Source organism: Marmota marmota, unplaced genomic scaffold, assembly GCF_001458135.2.
Source record: "Marmota marmota marmota unplaced genomic scaffold, marMar, whole genome shotgun sequence".
Classification (NCBI taxonomy): domain Eukaryota; kingdom Metazoa; phylum Chordata; class Mammalia; order Rodentia; family Sciuridae; genus Marmota; species Marmota marmota.
In genome coordinates this window covers 12787825-12805289 of record NW_025999982.1, presented here as the reverse complement: position 1 = coordinate 12805289, position 17465 = coordinate 12787825, and the positions used below count along the sequence as shown (strand labels likewise).

The 17465-nt window shown below is 38.7% G+C and overlaps 1 protein-coding gene across 3 annotated transcripts in view; it reads right to left on the bottom strand.

Annotated features, from left to right (window-relative positions):
* Positions 1–654: 654 nt before the first annotated feature.
* Runx2 (RUNX family transcription factor 2) overlaps positions 655–17465 on the bottom strand; it is a 115039-nt gene continuing 98228 nt past the window's right edge. For 2 of the 3 annotated variants that reach the window (XM_048805410.1, XM_048805407.1), the window contains 2 exons: positions 6461–6526; positions 655–4895 (listed from right to left, as the gene is read on the bottom strand). In XM_048805410.1, coding sequence (XP_048661367.1) covers positions 4417–4895; positions 6461–6526 — 545 coding nt within the window. In that variant the 3' untranslated portion in view covers positions 655–4416. The remainder of the gene's footprint in view (positions 4896–6460; positions 6527–17465) is intronic. The other variant, XM_048805408.1, reaches the window with a different exon arrangement.

Here is a 17465-nt window from a genome sequence, read left to right as displayed (position 1 = left end):
AAAAAGCATAGGTCATGAAGCAAGAAACCCCCTTTCCCAGGCCCTCAACCTTATCATAGGGGAGAGACTTACCAAAAATAAACAGTGGCCAAGAAATTAAAATTTTCCAATCTACAGTTTTGTTCACTAGTAGAAATTTTCTGAGGCTAGAGCTCTCTAGACCACGGTACATTTTTTTCTTATCCTTGGGCTTTGGCTGACTTCATTTTTAAGAACTCAAAAGAGATGGGAAGGAAAATAGAATATTCTCTATATCTAGGCTACTTGAGATCTGACTACAGCCAGGGATTCACTTACTGGGCCCTATTCATGTTCCCAGAGATTAGGAGACTGAAACCATCAAGGCTGCCATTTATATGCCATGACTGGTCCCATGGGTGGAATACAGCTTTACCCAAGGACAGAGCAAGCACTACTTTTCTTCTGACAGGTTAAGGACACAAGTTCACTGCTAGATTCTGTGTTCACCCCTCTCCAAGCATAGGACAAACAAAAGCATAGTGCTTACCAAGATTTTTTCCTCTCACCAGTAACATTTGATCTCTGATCTTACCCAGCCCTTGCCAGCCCTGAGACCAATAAGTGCCCAGGTATAGGCAGAGTAGGCATCAGACTGAAGAAAACGCGGATGAGAAAAGATCCAATGTACACACATAACAAAACCAAAAAAGCCATTTTATTGAAAATTAAATTCAAACTTCAAATTAATATTACAATCATGAGAAAAATGCCAAATAATTCAATTTACAGTTGCAACATACAATACAAATAGTCCCTTTGAATTTAAGAGTAAACTCATCCACAATCATGACCTGTGGCACAAAGCAGAATTTGTACAATATGTGCATGGAAAGCAAATCTTGGGCAATAGCAATTGGAAAAAAAAAATAAAAATGAAAAGCTTGTATTTACACAAAATGCTACAAATATTTTTGTTCCACAGAAATCTAAAAATGGTAAAACATATCCAAAAAAATGGAATTTTATTCAGAATACCTAAGAAATTACTGTAAGTTATGGTTTTGGCTGATATATTTTAAAGTACTGCATTAAAAAGCAAACAATTATTTGTAAACATGAAATAAACAGACAACTAAAAAATTCTCACATAGAAAAGTATTTTTAAAATGCATTATCTTTTAAGAACAACAAATTCAAGTTGGAAGAGTCATCTTTTATTTAGTTTATTGTTCTTTCAAATATCATACGTATGATGATTAATTTTGTTAATGCTGTGTTTTCACGGTTAGCCTCGATTCTGGGGGCCCTTTCCTCAGTATGAAGGGAGCCCTTTAAGTCATCACACATATCTCCTCCTTTCTGAATTTACAGTGGATAGTCTCTAATGATGTGGATTTATTTCTCTGCTTATTTTAAAAGGGCTCTGGGAGTGAGGGGTAGGGGGTAAGGGGCAGGGAATGAGACAGTGTAGAGACCAAACAAGTTAACCTGCTAAGACTCAGTTCCAGCCTGGATGTCACTTCAATTAATCCAAAAGCAAAGCTGTGGCACCTGTTCTGGAACTCAGACATAGGTTAAAATTTGTGAGACAACTTGAACAGATAAAAAAAAAAAAAAAAAAAAAAAACTATGGCTGTGTTGGTCACACTGTGAATTCCAGCAATGTTTGTGCTACATAAAGAATGTGATTTTAATCCCAAGGAAGCAGAATGCTGACTTGGTACATGGTTCCATAGTAGGAGGAAGAGTGCTTTGGTCTCAAAATCACAAATCATACACATGACCCAGTGCAAAGTAAGGGTTCAGGGGAAGGGATGGGGGATAGGGGTATGAATGAATGAATTTTAGCCCCCAAGCCAAAAAAGACAGAATTTGTTCTAAAACAACGTGAATTATGCTTATTGGGGGCGGTCAGAGTGAGGGTGGAGAGAAGTGCTTGAATTTTTCCCAAGGAAAAAAACTTAAAGTGTTTCTGGGTTGCTGCCTGCAGCCACTATCATAACACTTCAACATTAAAGCATCCCTATGGTCACTTACTATGTGTACTGTAAACTTAAAAAAGCCCTTTTAACATTAAAAAATAATGTACAAATATAGTACCTTTTTATTAAATAGGGTGCAGCGGGCACTGATGGTAACATTTTTATGTCAATTAATTAAAAATTGAAATGTGTAACCAGACACTGGCTTTTTTAAGTGCTGCTGAAACAAACACATATTTTATACTTACAAATAAATGGACAGTGGTGTGCTTCAAGCTACCACACACAAACAATAAATAGTATCAATTACTACTTCCATCTTAAGTGATAGAAAAGTGGCTTATATAGCTAAGCATACTTGGTATACAACCTTTAGAAGGCAAAGTGTTCGGGGTAGGGGTTGTTTGTTTGTTTCCCCTTAATTTGTATTAGGAATTAGGATGAATTCTAAGGGAGACTCTCCAGGAAGCAAACATAGGTCTGCCTGCCCCATGGCTGTCCTGCGTTGTTTGTGGCCTTGAGAAGGACTAGAGCGCAAGGGGGCGACTGGGGACCAAAGGCAAATTTCTGCAGAGTTCTATTTAGAAAATCATGGGATTCAGATGAAAGTGCCCTGATGTGAGGGTGAGAGATTGGGGATTTGCCTGGTGATGTCATTAAATGATACTGACTTGGACTGAGGATTCACTCGTGGGAGTTGGCCACATGGGTGCCAGGAGTGGTCAAAGTACATCCTCAAAAGAGCTCTAGCTCAAATTTGTACATGGTGATAGACACCAATCCACACACTCAGCCTGCTCTTGGCCCTTCTGTGTGAGAAATATAAATGTCAAAAGTGGTTATGTAGGTCCCCACAGCTCTAGGTTTTCTCACATCAGCTACCTGCTAGAACTTGGAACTCAGATGACTAGCTCCCCTAGGTCAATGACTACATTCTGTTCCTTTAAATGCAAATTATTTGGAAAGCTGCCAGAGGGGCCTTGGTAAAGCAGATTAGGTTCCCCTGATTTACTGTTCAATAAGGCTGGTTAAGAATCCACTGTGTAATTTTACTTTCCTGTAGTATGTGTATTATCACTGATCCTTTATCCACATGAGTGGCTTTAAGATGACTATGTCTTCATTAAGAAACCTGGCGATTTAAAGTTTTGCTTAACTATAAAACCACAAAACATTTTTCTGCAGTTCAATGACTCACTTGTGCTTGTCTTTTTAATATGACAAGAGTCATAATTATCTGAAAGAAATTAGGAAACCACGTAACTCCAGCATTTCATGCTGATAAAGGGCAACACACGTGATAAAGGGCAAAGGGTAGTTTTGTAAATTCCTAATTATTGCTTTAAAAGGCAAAGCTGTGTTAGAGGCAATCGAAGATTTGAAAGAACTAAACAAAAATTTCCTTCATACATTACAAGACAAGCTACATCTAAAATATTTGGAGATGGAAGTATTTTTAAAAATCACATTGTGCCTGGATGAACTGAAATTGCTTAGCAATATTTCAGATATGGCTCTAGCCCACTGAAGAAATTTGTTACTTAATAAAGAGCACTTTTAGAGACCGAAGTCAACATATCAATATGCTAAGAAATGTTTCAAAGGTCCAAATGTCATTAAATAATTATAAATATATCTTTAAAGTTATATGACCATTCACGTTAACAAGTTACCTCAGATTTTACACATATTCATAATTTAAAAAAAAAAAGAAAACAAATAACACACAGCCAAACGCAAACACTATCTATACCATTATGGCTATAATAAGGTATTGCCATTTTCAGTTTTGCATAAAAGGAGAGAGGGATCTAGGGGTGGGATTTCTTTTTGGTTCAATGGGAACAGGGGGGGGAGTATTTTTGAAGTCACTTAGAATAGGGGGGTAAAAACTGAACTAAACAGTTCAAATGAGTGCCTGCAGCAAGTCTGAAAGCAAAGTTTGGAATAGTTACTCTGAATGGATGGTACCGTAAGGGAAGCATCCATCTATCTCTTGTCCCTTAATGTGCACCAAGACTGGCTTTGTAAGCTGGCCTGCCGATACACTGGTCCACACACAGCTGCAACCATGAAGTGTGTGGTTTCAAAACACAGAGAGGAAGCAGCTTTGCTCTTCTTCCTCCTGAGTCTGGAGTCCACCTCTCTCAACTGGCCTATGAACAGGTTATTTATAATAAGAGACCAAACAACAACAAAAATACCTGTTCCTTGATTGTTCCTTTGTAAAAAATACATCTTAAGTAGTAAACAATCTGAAAACCAATTATAATTGTCTCTCTTGGGCCTCTGTTTTTTAATATCTACCCTCTTATGGTTGCAAGATCATGACAGAGTGAATGAAAAATCTTCTAGAAAATAGGCACTTTGTAGCTAATCGATATACATATATATGCACTCTCTTTATATATGTATATATTGACACATATGGGATGTGGCCCCCCAGATGTCACTGGGCCACTGCTGAGGAATTTCAATATGGTCGCCAAACAGATTCATCCATTCTGCCACTAGAATTCAAAACAGTTGGGGAACTGCTGTGGCTTCCATCAGCGTCAACACCATCATTCTGGTTAGGCAAATTTGGATTTAATAGCGTGCTGCCATTCGAGGTGGTGGTGCATGGCGGAAGCATTCTGGAAGGAGACCGGTCTCCCCCCGGCACCATGGGGAACTGATAGGATCCTGATGAAGTGCCATAGTAGAGATATGGAGTGCTGCTGGTCTGGAAAGGTCCACTCTGGCTTTGGGAAGAGCCGGGGTAGGGTGGTGGCAGGTAGGTATGGTAGTGAGTGGTGGCAGACATACCGAGGGACATGCCTGAGGTGACTGGCGGGGTGTAAGTAAAGGTGGCTGGATAGTGCATTCGTGGGTTGGAGAAGCGGCTCTCAGTGAGGGATGAAATGCTTGGGAACTGCCTGGGGTCTGAAAAAGGGCCCAGTTCTGAAGCACCTAAAAATTACAACAGAAGATGGGGGAAAAAATCTGTAAATATCAATTAAAATGATAGAATTTTTACAAGAAAAAAAAAAAGAAAACTTTAGCCTTCTCAAAAAGGAACAGCAAGTCACAAACAAGACTTTCAAACGCACCAGTCACTTTACAGTCTTTTTTCCACTTTTATAGTTAATGGCATTGATCCTTAAGCTCTTCACCCCCAGAGAATCCCAAAGGACTTCAAAAATCCAAATGTGTGCTAGGTCATATGTGTAAGCCAACCCAACACTGATTAGATAGGTTCACTCACCAGATTTTAAGACCAAATCCTCATTGATTTTTTTCCCTCTTTTTGTTTCTTCTTGCACTTCAAATATTTGAAGTGAAACCTTTACTAAGTCAAGCAAATTTGTTTTTAACCCAATGTAAAGAAATTCTAAAATGATTAGTTCTATTATTGGTTCTCTTGGCAGTACTCCTTCTTCAATGAAGGGACATGAAAGATACCCTAACATGTTCCTACCACTTCCTTCAAACCCTTAAAAGAATTTAAAATCTTGTTACAATCTTCATCTGAGTTACAGTGGAACCAAACCAGCTTTCAATGTAATCTGAAACAATCTTGCTTTTCTGGGGGCAAAAGGGAGAGTCTAGTCCTTAGAAAATCTCCCTAGGGTCATAAGCTAAATGAGTAGGTTTTGAAAGTATGTAAGGAGGGAGGACACGGAGGCTTAGCACTGCATTTCAAGTCTCCATGGGAGACACAGGACCTGATTTAGGCCAGGAGCATGCAACAGCTTCTGCAAAAGGCTCATTGCCCAGGTAGATTAAGAGCAGAACACCTCCCCACCCAACTACCAGGCCCCCGGCACCAAGTCCTACAGGATTACATTTAGGTCAATTTGATGCAGTGACCTACAGGCTATGACACTTCTCCTAAAATGTGAAGTCCTTCAACTTCTCACGTTACCAATATGCCTCTTTAACAGCTATTTCTGGTGCCCAACCATAGTTATAAATGAACACATGTAGAAATTTGTTTTCTGAAATGCCTAAAAACACATAGTTGTGATATCTAAAGATTGAGTTAATTATAATTTTCTAGAATTGACAGAACTGGGATGAGCCCTTTCCTAACACCAGTGTTCTTAAGATTTTGATCCCTTCTAAAATCTTCTAATGATTTAGGTCTCATATATTTGCTTTTCCTTTTATCTTTTAGCTATAAAGGGAAAATACTTGGCAATTCTCTAAGACCTTAAGTGAATAGGTTATTCCTTCAGTCACATTTTTTATTCTGCCTTTGTTCTTGGATATTATAATGTCTTTTAAAGGAATAATCCTAATATTTATCTTTAAAGGTACTGATTGAGGGTTTTTCATTTTTGTTAAAATGCACATTGCTTATAATCTTCATAAAATGCTAGTAGTAAGTATCACGATGTGCATTTATAATAAAAAGTGACTTATAAAAGCAACATATAGTTAACAAAACTTTTTCTCACAAATCAGACAGTACCAGTCAAACAGCCCAGCCCAGCCCAGCCCTACCCAGCCCCACAATTGTTTGAAAGTCTCACCTGCCTGGCTCTTCTTACTGAGAGTGGAAGGCCAGAGGCAGAAGTCAGAAGTGGCAGTGTCATCATCTGTAAAATGAGGGGGAGGAGCTCTAAGTTCCCTTCCAGCTCTAATGTCCTATGACCATGACTTCCAAGACAGAGGAGGAGCAACAGCCTCAGGAGAGGAGTAGACAGAGATTCCCACCCTCACTAGTCCCGTCCCAGAACCCACAGGCCCATCTGCTAAGGGTGAAAAGCAAGTGAGCAGCTTCTGACACCAGAAGCAAAAGCTTTCAAGATGACAAGTCAAAACCTAAGCAGCCAGGCAGCTACTCTAGGGTTTTCACAAATCCCTCCCTACTCAACTTGCTTCTCCCTCATCCCTCCCCAAAATGAAATTCTGAGTTTTGAACTGTGGAAGCAGTGATTATGACAGAATCAGAAATGGGAGCAGATGAGATTTAACAGATGAGATTGAGATCTCCCTCAATGTTTATGCACTATTCTAAATATTACAGCAGTAAGTGGAAGCACAGCTGTTCCTTAGCAGACTCTCACTGCAGAGCATCTAGGTGAACTTGAGTCAGCAGAGCTAATAGTTATAGACAGGTCACTTCTACATGCATTAAGTTCAATACTTAGAGCACATGAGAAAAAACAGAATTATGTAAGCAATTTAAAATGGAAAGCAGTTGCACTTAAAACGTCAATGTTTACCCCCACAGAAGCAGAGTTCACACAGATAGACATGTTAATGTTAAAAAAAAAAAAAGATTCTCATAAGCATTTGTACTTAAAATATACTACAGTAATAATTAAAATTCCATGTGGTTTCATTTATTTTGATGCAAAAACCTCATTAAAACCCTTTATGGGGGCCCTGCTAGTAAACTCCAATATGTTTTTGAATTTGCCACCCCCACCTTCTCTATTTTTACCTGATACATTCTGCTGATATTTTTATTACCCGTCACATGCCAGAACTACTGAAACTTCTTGGTTTATGGATGCTAGCTAACACAAATTGACATTCATTTTTCAATTAATGAGCTCTGGTTGTGGTTTATAGAAAACAATGCAACAAATTTCCACTAGGTTTACAGTATTTGACCAATCACTTTAGTCATTTTAGACTGTAATATCTTAAGAATTAACCCTTCTTGACAAAATGAACTAAAGTGAACTTTATAGGGATTACAGAATAATTTTTACAATTTACAAATGACAAAATTTCCTGGAATTTGCTTAGTCATTTTATGTTACCAAGAAATGTTTCTGAAACACACTGCAAAGTGTTCTATGAAGAAACATCAGCAATTTGCTGTAGTATGATGTAATTCCTTACTTAATAACATATGGTAAAGAGGTGGGAGGAATCCTAAGCTTAAAAATAAAGAATATAAATCTCTTTCTAGTTTTCAGTTTATTTTTCATCATTGTTACCAAAGCAAATAACATCTACATCTTTCTCCTTGAATAGGTAGGTATGTATCTGTATTTCCAATCCTTGTTTTAGAGATAAACTCATGGTTTCCTTGAGATCTTTCTTTGGTTATTTCAACACTGTGTCCTAACTATTCATACCTTGTGTCACTAGCCCCATTATGACAACTGAGCTTAAAAAAAAAAAACCCACTGTATATTAAATCAATTAAAGAAAAATGTTAATTTGACTTAACAAAAGAGTCATCAAGATGAAAGTCTAGAGTTCCAAAAGTGCTATTACGTCAATCTAAGTTCATAAATGTAACCCCCAAACTATCCCAGTAATGTACGTGGTAACCTCAGAGCTCCCCAGAGCCAGTTTATAACTCCTCACTGAGATCTGCTGAGTAAATAAAATAGCAAGGAATGACTTAACACTAATGTATTCTTCCTGCTGTTATCCATGTACCTCTTCCATGTCCAGCACATTAAGCACATTAAGCTGAACCATGTAAACTGCTCAGAAGTCAAAGGTACCAAGTCAATACAGATCTTTTGGTTCTAAGAGTTTCAAAAGAACATGAATCTACATTTGGGGGTGTTAGGGTCTGATGGAAGTTACTGAAACCTTATCAACACAGTGCCTGTCCCTGAAGAAAAAGTCCACTAAACAACAAACGTAAATATGATATGAAGGAAAACTCAACACTGAGGTGAATTTTTAGATAAATAAAAATGACTTCAACAAAACTCTGCTATGCCCTTAGAACTCCTAAATTAGCCATGAACTCCTTCTGCTAGTTGAGATATTCTCATGGCAAAGTCTAAACTCATAATTTACTGCTTAGATAACTACAATCAATCCCCATTTGACAAATAGAGAAGCTGAAATCCAGAGAAGGGGAGCCATTCACTCAACATCACCACACAGAACCATATCTAAATAGACCACTCTTGACTTCCAACAAAGGACATGCAGTGTTAGATACTCCTCTCTCTCTCCCCTCCTGTTCTTCCTCTCTCCCTGCCTCTCTACCAACTTAGAAGTATATTTGCCTAAATGAAAAACACTTAACCAGATCCTTCTGATGCCTAAGTGTTGCCCCAATAAGAGTTACTATTTTGGGGATACTATTAACAACTCTTTCTAGCCTTGATGTTGATCTAATCTGCTAAATAGTGAGCAATTAGTTCAGTTGCCCAGAGCATAATGTGAATGAGACCAAGGTCAAGGGTTTGATCCCCTTAGGATCTGCTGGCTTCCTACAGATGCATTTCATTCCAAAGCTGTTGCCTACACCTCTAGCCACAGCCCGACAGCTTGCAAACAAATGGAGTTGTCATAAAGAGAGCTTCAAGATCCTTGTTCATTAAAACAGCAGCAGCAGCAATTTTTCACAGCCTAATATACATAGGGAAAATGTTAATAAAATGCCTATGAATTTCAAATAAAAATAAAATCAATGTTAAAAGTAAAAACATCTTGCCCCTCCCCACAAAGTCTATGAAAAAAAAAGGAAAAGAGTCTCTCTTAACCCAATCAGGGTCCTAGGGTCTTCAGAGAAAGTGGAAACTGGATGAACCAAAACAAGAGGTAGTAAAAGAAACCCCCTGCACTTCTTTAATTCTCACAGCCTGCAAGCCTCCACTGAATCTTGCACACACTGCTTTCTAATGCTATTACCCTGGGTCATGTCTAACTCCCAACTGAAGAGTGAGCTCTTGAGGACAGAGATCTAATACTGCTTTGTCTCCCCTTTGGAGCCTACTAACAGCTAATACTTGACCTTTCTAGGCCTTTATTTTAACATACATTGTCTCATTTAATAATAGAAGGTTTATTTAAAGTGGGAAAGGAGATCTTAATTAAGGATTAAAGAATTAAAGATTAAAGATTAAGAATTAAAGGGAGGGGCTGAGGAACTAGCTCAGTTCATAGAGCGCCTGCTTTGCATGCACAAGGCCCTGGGTTCAATCCCCAGCACCACAAAAAATTAAAATTAAAATTAAAAAAATAAATAAAAGGAAATCCAAGTTTGAGAAGAGTGACCAATGAGGTACTTGCCATTTAGGGCTATCAGCTAACAAACATGTTACCTTTCCCTCTAAGCAGCAGAATTTACACATCCCAGCTGAAGAGGCAGGGCAGGGCAGAAAAAAGGAAAAGGGCTTTGAATCCCAACTGAACATATGTTGGCACATTCACAGTCCTCTGTCCTATTTCTTTCATGCAAAAAGCCATCATGCTTCTCAGCAATGAGGTGTTAACTTCAAAGCTTCATTGGGGCCTTTTAAATGGCAGGAGTTATTGCTTCAACAAATCTCAAATAAAACCCAAGAATGTTTTATTAACCCCCTCATGGCAGCCTTTCTATTGGAACATATACAAGATCTTTGCAAAGCAGCTGCTCTCGGGTAACTAAGAAGCTTCTTCCCCTTTTGCAACACTTTGGCTGGACCTTTCCAACTGCTCTCTTCTGTAACTTCCTTCTTCACTTCTCTTCCAGTAGTATTTATTTCTATATCATTCTTTTGGGCCCTTACTACTTCATTAAATTATTAGCTATTTCTTATACTTTCAACTATAGTCCGCTTTAGGTGGTAAAAGATTTATTTTTTTTCTCACATCTCTCTCAGAACCCAGTACACATTGTAAGAACTTTAAATGAAGAAAAAGTGGGTGTATGAAAGGATGAACAAATGAATAAGTTAATGAGTCTAAGGATCAGTAACTGTACAACAGCTAGTACTTTTTTGACACATTAAATAAGAAATTATATTGAAATATATTTGAAGTATTAAGCAGTGCTGATGTCAAACCTAAAATGTGTTCCATACTGAAAGAACACTGTACAGCTCTCTTTCAGAGTTCAAAGCTTTTCTTGTCTATGATTATATCACTTGACTTCACACTGCATATAAGGGCCCCACAAGTAGCTGTTTGCCCCTAATAAACAGGTGCCCTTGGTTTGGGAGCTCTAAGGAGATGCATATCCTATCAGAAGGTTAGCACATCCTGGGTTAAATGTTGCCATTAAGGCCATGCATTTATTTGGAGTGAGCAAAGTAACAGGTAAAACTTAAAACTCTCACATGTCTGACTCTGACTTTCTAGACAAGTGTATAGGGCCAGTATGTAGGGTATCAAGAATCATAGGTACGGGCTGGGAGTATAACTCAATGGTAGAGTATCTACCTAGTAAGTATACGGGTCAGCACCACCAATAAAAAGAAAGAATCGTAGATGACTTTGATAGTTAAAACAGGAAGCCTACAGACATGGTGGATCTGAGAGGCAGCTTGAGACTCTTCCATGTTTCTCCCAGCTCAAGTCCAGTGTTCTACACTAGTCTAACACAGCATGCCAGTGGAAAAGGGTAGAGGATCTGCCTTGAGCTTCCTCAGATCTACATTCCATGAAAATACCCATGACATGGGAAATTCTTCCATTCACATCACTACTTAAAGTCACACAGGTGGCAGAACCTTAAAACTAGAGTATATCATCCCCTACACAAGCATTGGTCCACCGTCTTTTAAAAGGCACAACTAAACAACTCTGCAATAAAGAGGTAAAAAATAAGGAGGCAACTGGAGGCATATTGAGAAGCCTCTGCCCTATTTGCTAAAATCATGTCCCACTGCTCCTTAGAATGACCTCCTCTTCCTCATGGTGTGACACAGTCAGGAGCCTCAGAGTAGCTTTGCTCAGCTTCCCCTCAGCGCTCAGAAGCCTCTCTCCTCTCTGCCAGACCAATGTAAGCAAGCACTCTCTGCAGAGCTCACAGTTACACAAAGACTTCCAATGTGATGTACAAATTATCAGCATCATTTTTTACCATGCATACCTTGGACACTTATGTATATTAATTTTGCCACCCCATTTATTTTAAGGTATTATCATTGTTTTTGGTAAATATTTTCATTTTTCAACTAAAAAAAAATTAAGAAGAAAGTATCTCTGTTAGACCCTACCTGATACATAATCTAGTACTGAAAAAGATCAGAACTTCGAAAAAATTGCTAAACAGATGAGTTATATGCATAGTCTCAAGCAGGCAACATGTAATAAGCAGATATGCTATATAAACATTACTTAAAAGTCAAATTTAAACTATATGCAAAATATTACTTTGTGTTTTCCATATGAAGATCTTCAGGGGTTTTTAAGTTAGTTCTCTGAAATTCCTTGAATTTATCCCTCCACACTAAAAAATAATCAAGTATTTATCACTAAATTAAATCTAATTTCATCAGATGATAATTAGGGAAATATGCCATATGTGGGAGAAATGTAATGGATCATGCTGATGGAGAAGGAACCAGCAAAATGAGAAAGTAGAAATCAACTTTTTAAGATAATGAAATGACTAGCAAACTTCATAGTTTAAAAAAGAGAGAGAAAAGTGCCCTCAACTATCCAGTATAAATATTTGTTTTCTGTGTTGTAATGAATTGTACTTTTCCACTGCATGCTCACAAATTCTGAAAGACTGCTTAATTCTAAGGCGAAAGTATGTTAATATTGAAAGGGAGGGGAGACTGGCGATCTTCAGAAACATAAACCATGCCTTCAATCCACCCAAATGTTAAGAATATTGCTGGAATAGCATATTTCCTTTTTGTAAAGGGAAAGGGGGCAGGCAGTAGCTGTGCGAGTGAACATGTATGCAGATTGGGAGGGAGACTAAGACAGAAAGAAGGAGCCAAAGGAGAAGGAGATAGGAGACAGAACTGGGGAAAAAGAAAAAGAGATCCTTCTAGGCCTTGATTAGGAACTTTTTAAATCCTAGGAAGGGTGGATAGTCTTTGAAACCAGATCCGCTGCAGGAAGGAGGCCAGCACCCAGGACACCGTGTCTTTCAGAAGGGGCCACCCACGGTGCCGTGGCGGTCATATGACTGCTCTGTCACATCCTGAAGCCATTTCCAGCCCATGCACACGTCTGTGCTCCCATTTAGAGAGGATGGGATATATTGGGAACACACATATGGAAACACTTTCAGAGAATCAGTTTCCATGAAATTCATAATGAGCCAAGTGGCTTCAGATGTGGTTGCGTTCCTCCGATTAGCCAGGAAAAAAAAGGAAAAGAGGAGGAAAAAAGGGACAAATCCACCCTTTCAGACTTTATTTCGGTTACAGAAAAATTAAAAACCACTAATAACTTATGGCTACCAAAACATGGAGCCACAATTAAGAGAGGAAGAACTAGGAAAAAGAGGCAAAGAGGTTTAAAAGTGATACTCTTTCCCTCATAGAAGTAACAGCTCAATATTAGTAATCTTTTCCTAAAACAGGGGAGGCTTTCCTGTGATGTTATCTGCCTAGAGTGGCATAATTAATTTTCTGACATTCTGGCAGAATGTAGTGCGCATGCACACATGAGGGGTGGGAAGAGATAGGGAGGCAGAGACTACAAGACCAATTCTTATTTGATAACATATGTGGTCAATTAAGATTATTTTAAAAATTGCAACTGAATGATAAATTGTTCCTAAGTAAATCTTTCAAAAAAGACTGAATTCGGAGAGGACAGTCTGGTATTTTCCTGTAGCCTGTGCTAGTGGTAACTTGGACTATATTAAAAACAGAAATTTATGAACTGGTTGAGATGTTATATATTATACACCAAAGCCTGGCTGATAGGAAGGCATGAAATACAAGAAGAGGACAAATGGGGGAGGGTTCCTAGAGGGGGACATTTAACTGATATTAGAATAAGTTAAAACATTATTTTTATATTAAAACTAAGACAGACATAAACTTCATAATGAATTTTTAGATACAACAAGAAATTTGAAAGTATTCTCCTTGGGGAAGAATGGGGAGAGCAGGCATGGTAAAGAAGTGAAGGAGCCCTTAGTTTTCCTCTGCCCTTTGGGGTGCATCAGTGGAAAAATCTGAGCCACATTTCCTTCAAGCTTGGTAGCAGGCCGAAACCCATTGTGCAGGAATGCTCTGACTCGAAGCTGCCTGATGATGAGCTGGGAACCAGACCTGACTGTTGCTTAACAGACCAGTCTTTGCTTTTCCACAACCATATGAATCCTATAAGTGATTTAATAGTCTTAGTATCCCGTGGTGTTAGCAAAGATTGACTAAGAAGAAAGAGTGGCTAACCAAGCAACTGAGATACCATTGTCATGGCCCAGTGCTGCAGAGAAGATTTACCCCACCAAAGCCCTTCTATTGGGTACACAATGTCACCAACCCCATTGTGGGGAACTAAACTCAAGCTCAAAGGAATGAAATTATTTCCTCAGGGTTACAGTAAATAAATGGTGGCCTGGGATCTGGCCCTAGATCTGTGGGGCTCTGCTACTACAGTCTCCTGTAAGGTGCATAGATTCAGGTCATTTTCAAGAGAATTCTAACAGCTGCCCATAGCTCATGGAGGGTAATGATGAAAAGGCTCCTGATCAATTATCAATGACAGCCCTTTGGATTAAGATAGGGGGGACACAGAATAGGGAGGCTAATGCCTGCCTCTGATTTGCCATGCTTAACCAGCCCCGGAATTTGGATACTGTTTTTACTACTAATGTTCTCAGTGATCAGAAGCAAATGGCATTTTATATTCCTCAGGTTATTATTACAGAAAAGACAGTCCTAGCTAGAAAATATGTGAATTGAGACTCAGAATCCTGAAGTTCCTGAATAATCCTATGTTCAACCAAACTAAGGCAGGTTCAACCAAAACTCTTCTGTAAGAATACTAAGAAAAGAGATGCTGCTAATGTTGAAAAAGGAGATTAAGAAAAGCCAACAATCACCTTAAAGGCCAGTTTCTACCACTCCTGAACTGTGTTTTCAGAATTTTAATTCTCCACTTCATAAAGAAGCCATTATAAATCAAGGATCAGCCCAGTCTCAGACTATGTCTAACCAAATCTACTAGTGATCCAGAAGATAGGCCCTGGGAAAGGAGAAGTCAGCTCTAGGTGGCAGTTGATTATAAGGAAGAATCATGCAAAACCTGACAGTGTTGGTGAACCATTTTCTCAAATGCAATTCCCCAAAATAAGCAAAATAGACTGGAAAGGCTTCGTACCCTGGCAGGAACCAACAGTGCTGGTGCCATCCTGGACCTTAAGGCCTATGGCTCAAGCTGCCCAATGCCCCAGATCCAGAAACTGAACTGAATTACCACAGTGCTATTCAAGTCTCAGAAGTCAGCTCCAGCAGACTCCTCCACCCAAGGCCTAACACAGCCCATATTAACCTAGAGCCCAGGACAACAGGCATTAACCTCAAAGCACATCCTGCCAGGATCCTCATCTTCGTCCTTTCGTCCTTTCTCCCTCCACGGTCAGATGCTTCCACTTACCTGTTCCCCAAGGTAGGCCTGGACTGGTCATGCCCTGGGATTGGTTCCTGTCCTAGGAGGAAATATATAAGAGGCTTCCTGATTGTGACAGAGGGCTGCCTTATATGCAAGGTCCTCTTTTGTTTGTGTTGTATCTTCCACTCAGGTGGCTTATCTGGATTCCTGAATCCTTTTTCTTGTTCAACTTCCTGGTTCCTTAGAATTTCCTTGTTCTTTGCTGCCTACCTGGCCTGTGACTTCATGTCATGCTTTTCTACTCAGGCATGTGTATATTTCTAGATCTCTGCATTAGATACACACAAACATTGCAGGACCAACAATCTTGTCCCAACTTACCTTTCCAGTCTTGTCTCTCATTCTACTTCTTTTTGACTTTAACAATCTAGTCAAACTAAGGCCTTTTCCATTTCTCATTTTCCCATCTCTGCTGCCTTAGTTTTCCTTATTCTCTCAGCCCTTAGTATTCTCCTTTATACCTTACCTCAGTTTCTTGAAATTCTAAGCAGTCTTTAAAAATCTACTTCACAATCCCCTTCTTCCTGGGAGCTTCTTTGTACATTCTTGCATTACCTGCCCACCTCCCCCACCATGTCACCACAGCAATCCCTCCTTCTGGAGTTACTTAGTTCTTCATTGGTATCTCTCCTGTAGGCACCTTATCACCTGCCTCCACTGACTTTTAAATTTCTTAGGAATAGGAACCTTTGTCCTACTTAACTCTAATAAATGTGTTATAGACCCTCTCATATTAAAAAACATATAAAAATATTTTTTAAATTATGGCAAAACCAAATCTGACCTAAATTCTTGCTCCAAATGTAGTTTGTGAGTACCTTCAAACTTCTACTGGTACATCTTCAACTGCCATTCTTGACCTACTATACATCTGGGTATCTGAACCCAGTGCATCTCTTATTCTAGCCTGTGCCCTGGCTTGCCCTCTTGTTTGACCCATTGAACCTGTCTCTGACTCCTTTCAGTCCTAGTAAATGATCAGTTCTCACATTCAAGACTGACTCTCAAAAATAGTAAGTAAATATAGCATCTCAAATTTGCACATTACTTTTTTCACTGTTTTATACATCTGGCCTATCTTCACAAAGAGTCTGTAAAGGAGGAACAATAGGTAACAACTGATAATAAAGCTTAGTCAAAAAAAAAAAAAAGCCCATCTCAAGGACAGAGCTAGTTTAGTGGCAGAACCAAAGTGAAATCTTTAGGTTTCTCATTTGTGCTCCTTTCCCACTACCACTATACTTCCTTCACTAGCATGTACTACTTTTCAACCAAACAGAATTCCTAATAATGGAAACAACAATGTACCTTTAAAAATTAGGGACATTTCAACTATTTATTTTTAAAGTGATAGCTAGTATGCTTTCTCACATTAGATATTTGGATCCAGTGACATCAAAGACCAAACTATTACCTTCTATTTAAAATTGACTTACTTTGAAAAGAATTTATTTTTCCTTGTTGCTAGGATTTAGTCTAAAACCAGTACAAAAGTCTCTGCATTACATTGAGACAATGCTCCTTATGTAACTTCCAAATCCAAATGTGGTGTTGCAGTAACTCGTTCCTCTGACAGTCTCAGAGTCTTTCCACTCAAGCCCTGCACACGGAATTAACTCAAAACTTCTGCAAGAAAAACGTCCCTTTTAGAGTTTGATTTGGCATCAATTTCAAAGAGCTGTTTGTATATTTTAGAATATGTAGAATTTTCCTTTGATTGAAACCTCTCTTTTAACAATGGACAAGAGATGATTTCTCTTCTGAGTGATTTAAATAAAAACAAACACATCTTAGTTACATACAGCCTTGTTCTCAGAATTTTTTTTTTTTTTTTGAGAGAGAGAAATCAAACCCTACAGATTGTTAAGCATTTGGCAAAAGCCTTCAAACAGCCAAAGTCAAATAGTGAAATTTTTCTTGTTTTAGGAGATAAACAAATACTACAGCAAATCAGGGGAAAAAAAAAATCGAGACCTCCTTTCACTTTCTCCTCTGCTAGATAACACTCTTCCTGATACATACACACACACACCCCTCCAGAGGGGTTTCATCTCAATGTTTATTCCTGGTGCTATAGCAATAAACTTGCCACAAATGGACATTTTCAACATCTGTTTGTGGCTACTCCCAGACTCCTTGTATTTCTCTGGGACGTGAAGCCTTCTGTCTCCCAAGTGTAAACAGACACACCTAATTATGTATTAAGGTGTCTGAGAGGAGCTACTTGTTTTGATGACCAAAAAAAAAAAAAAAAAG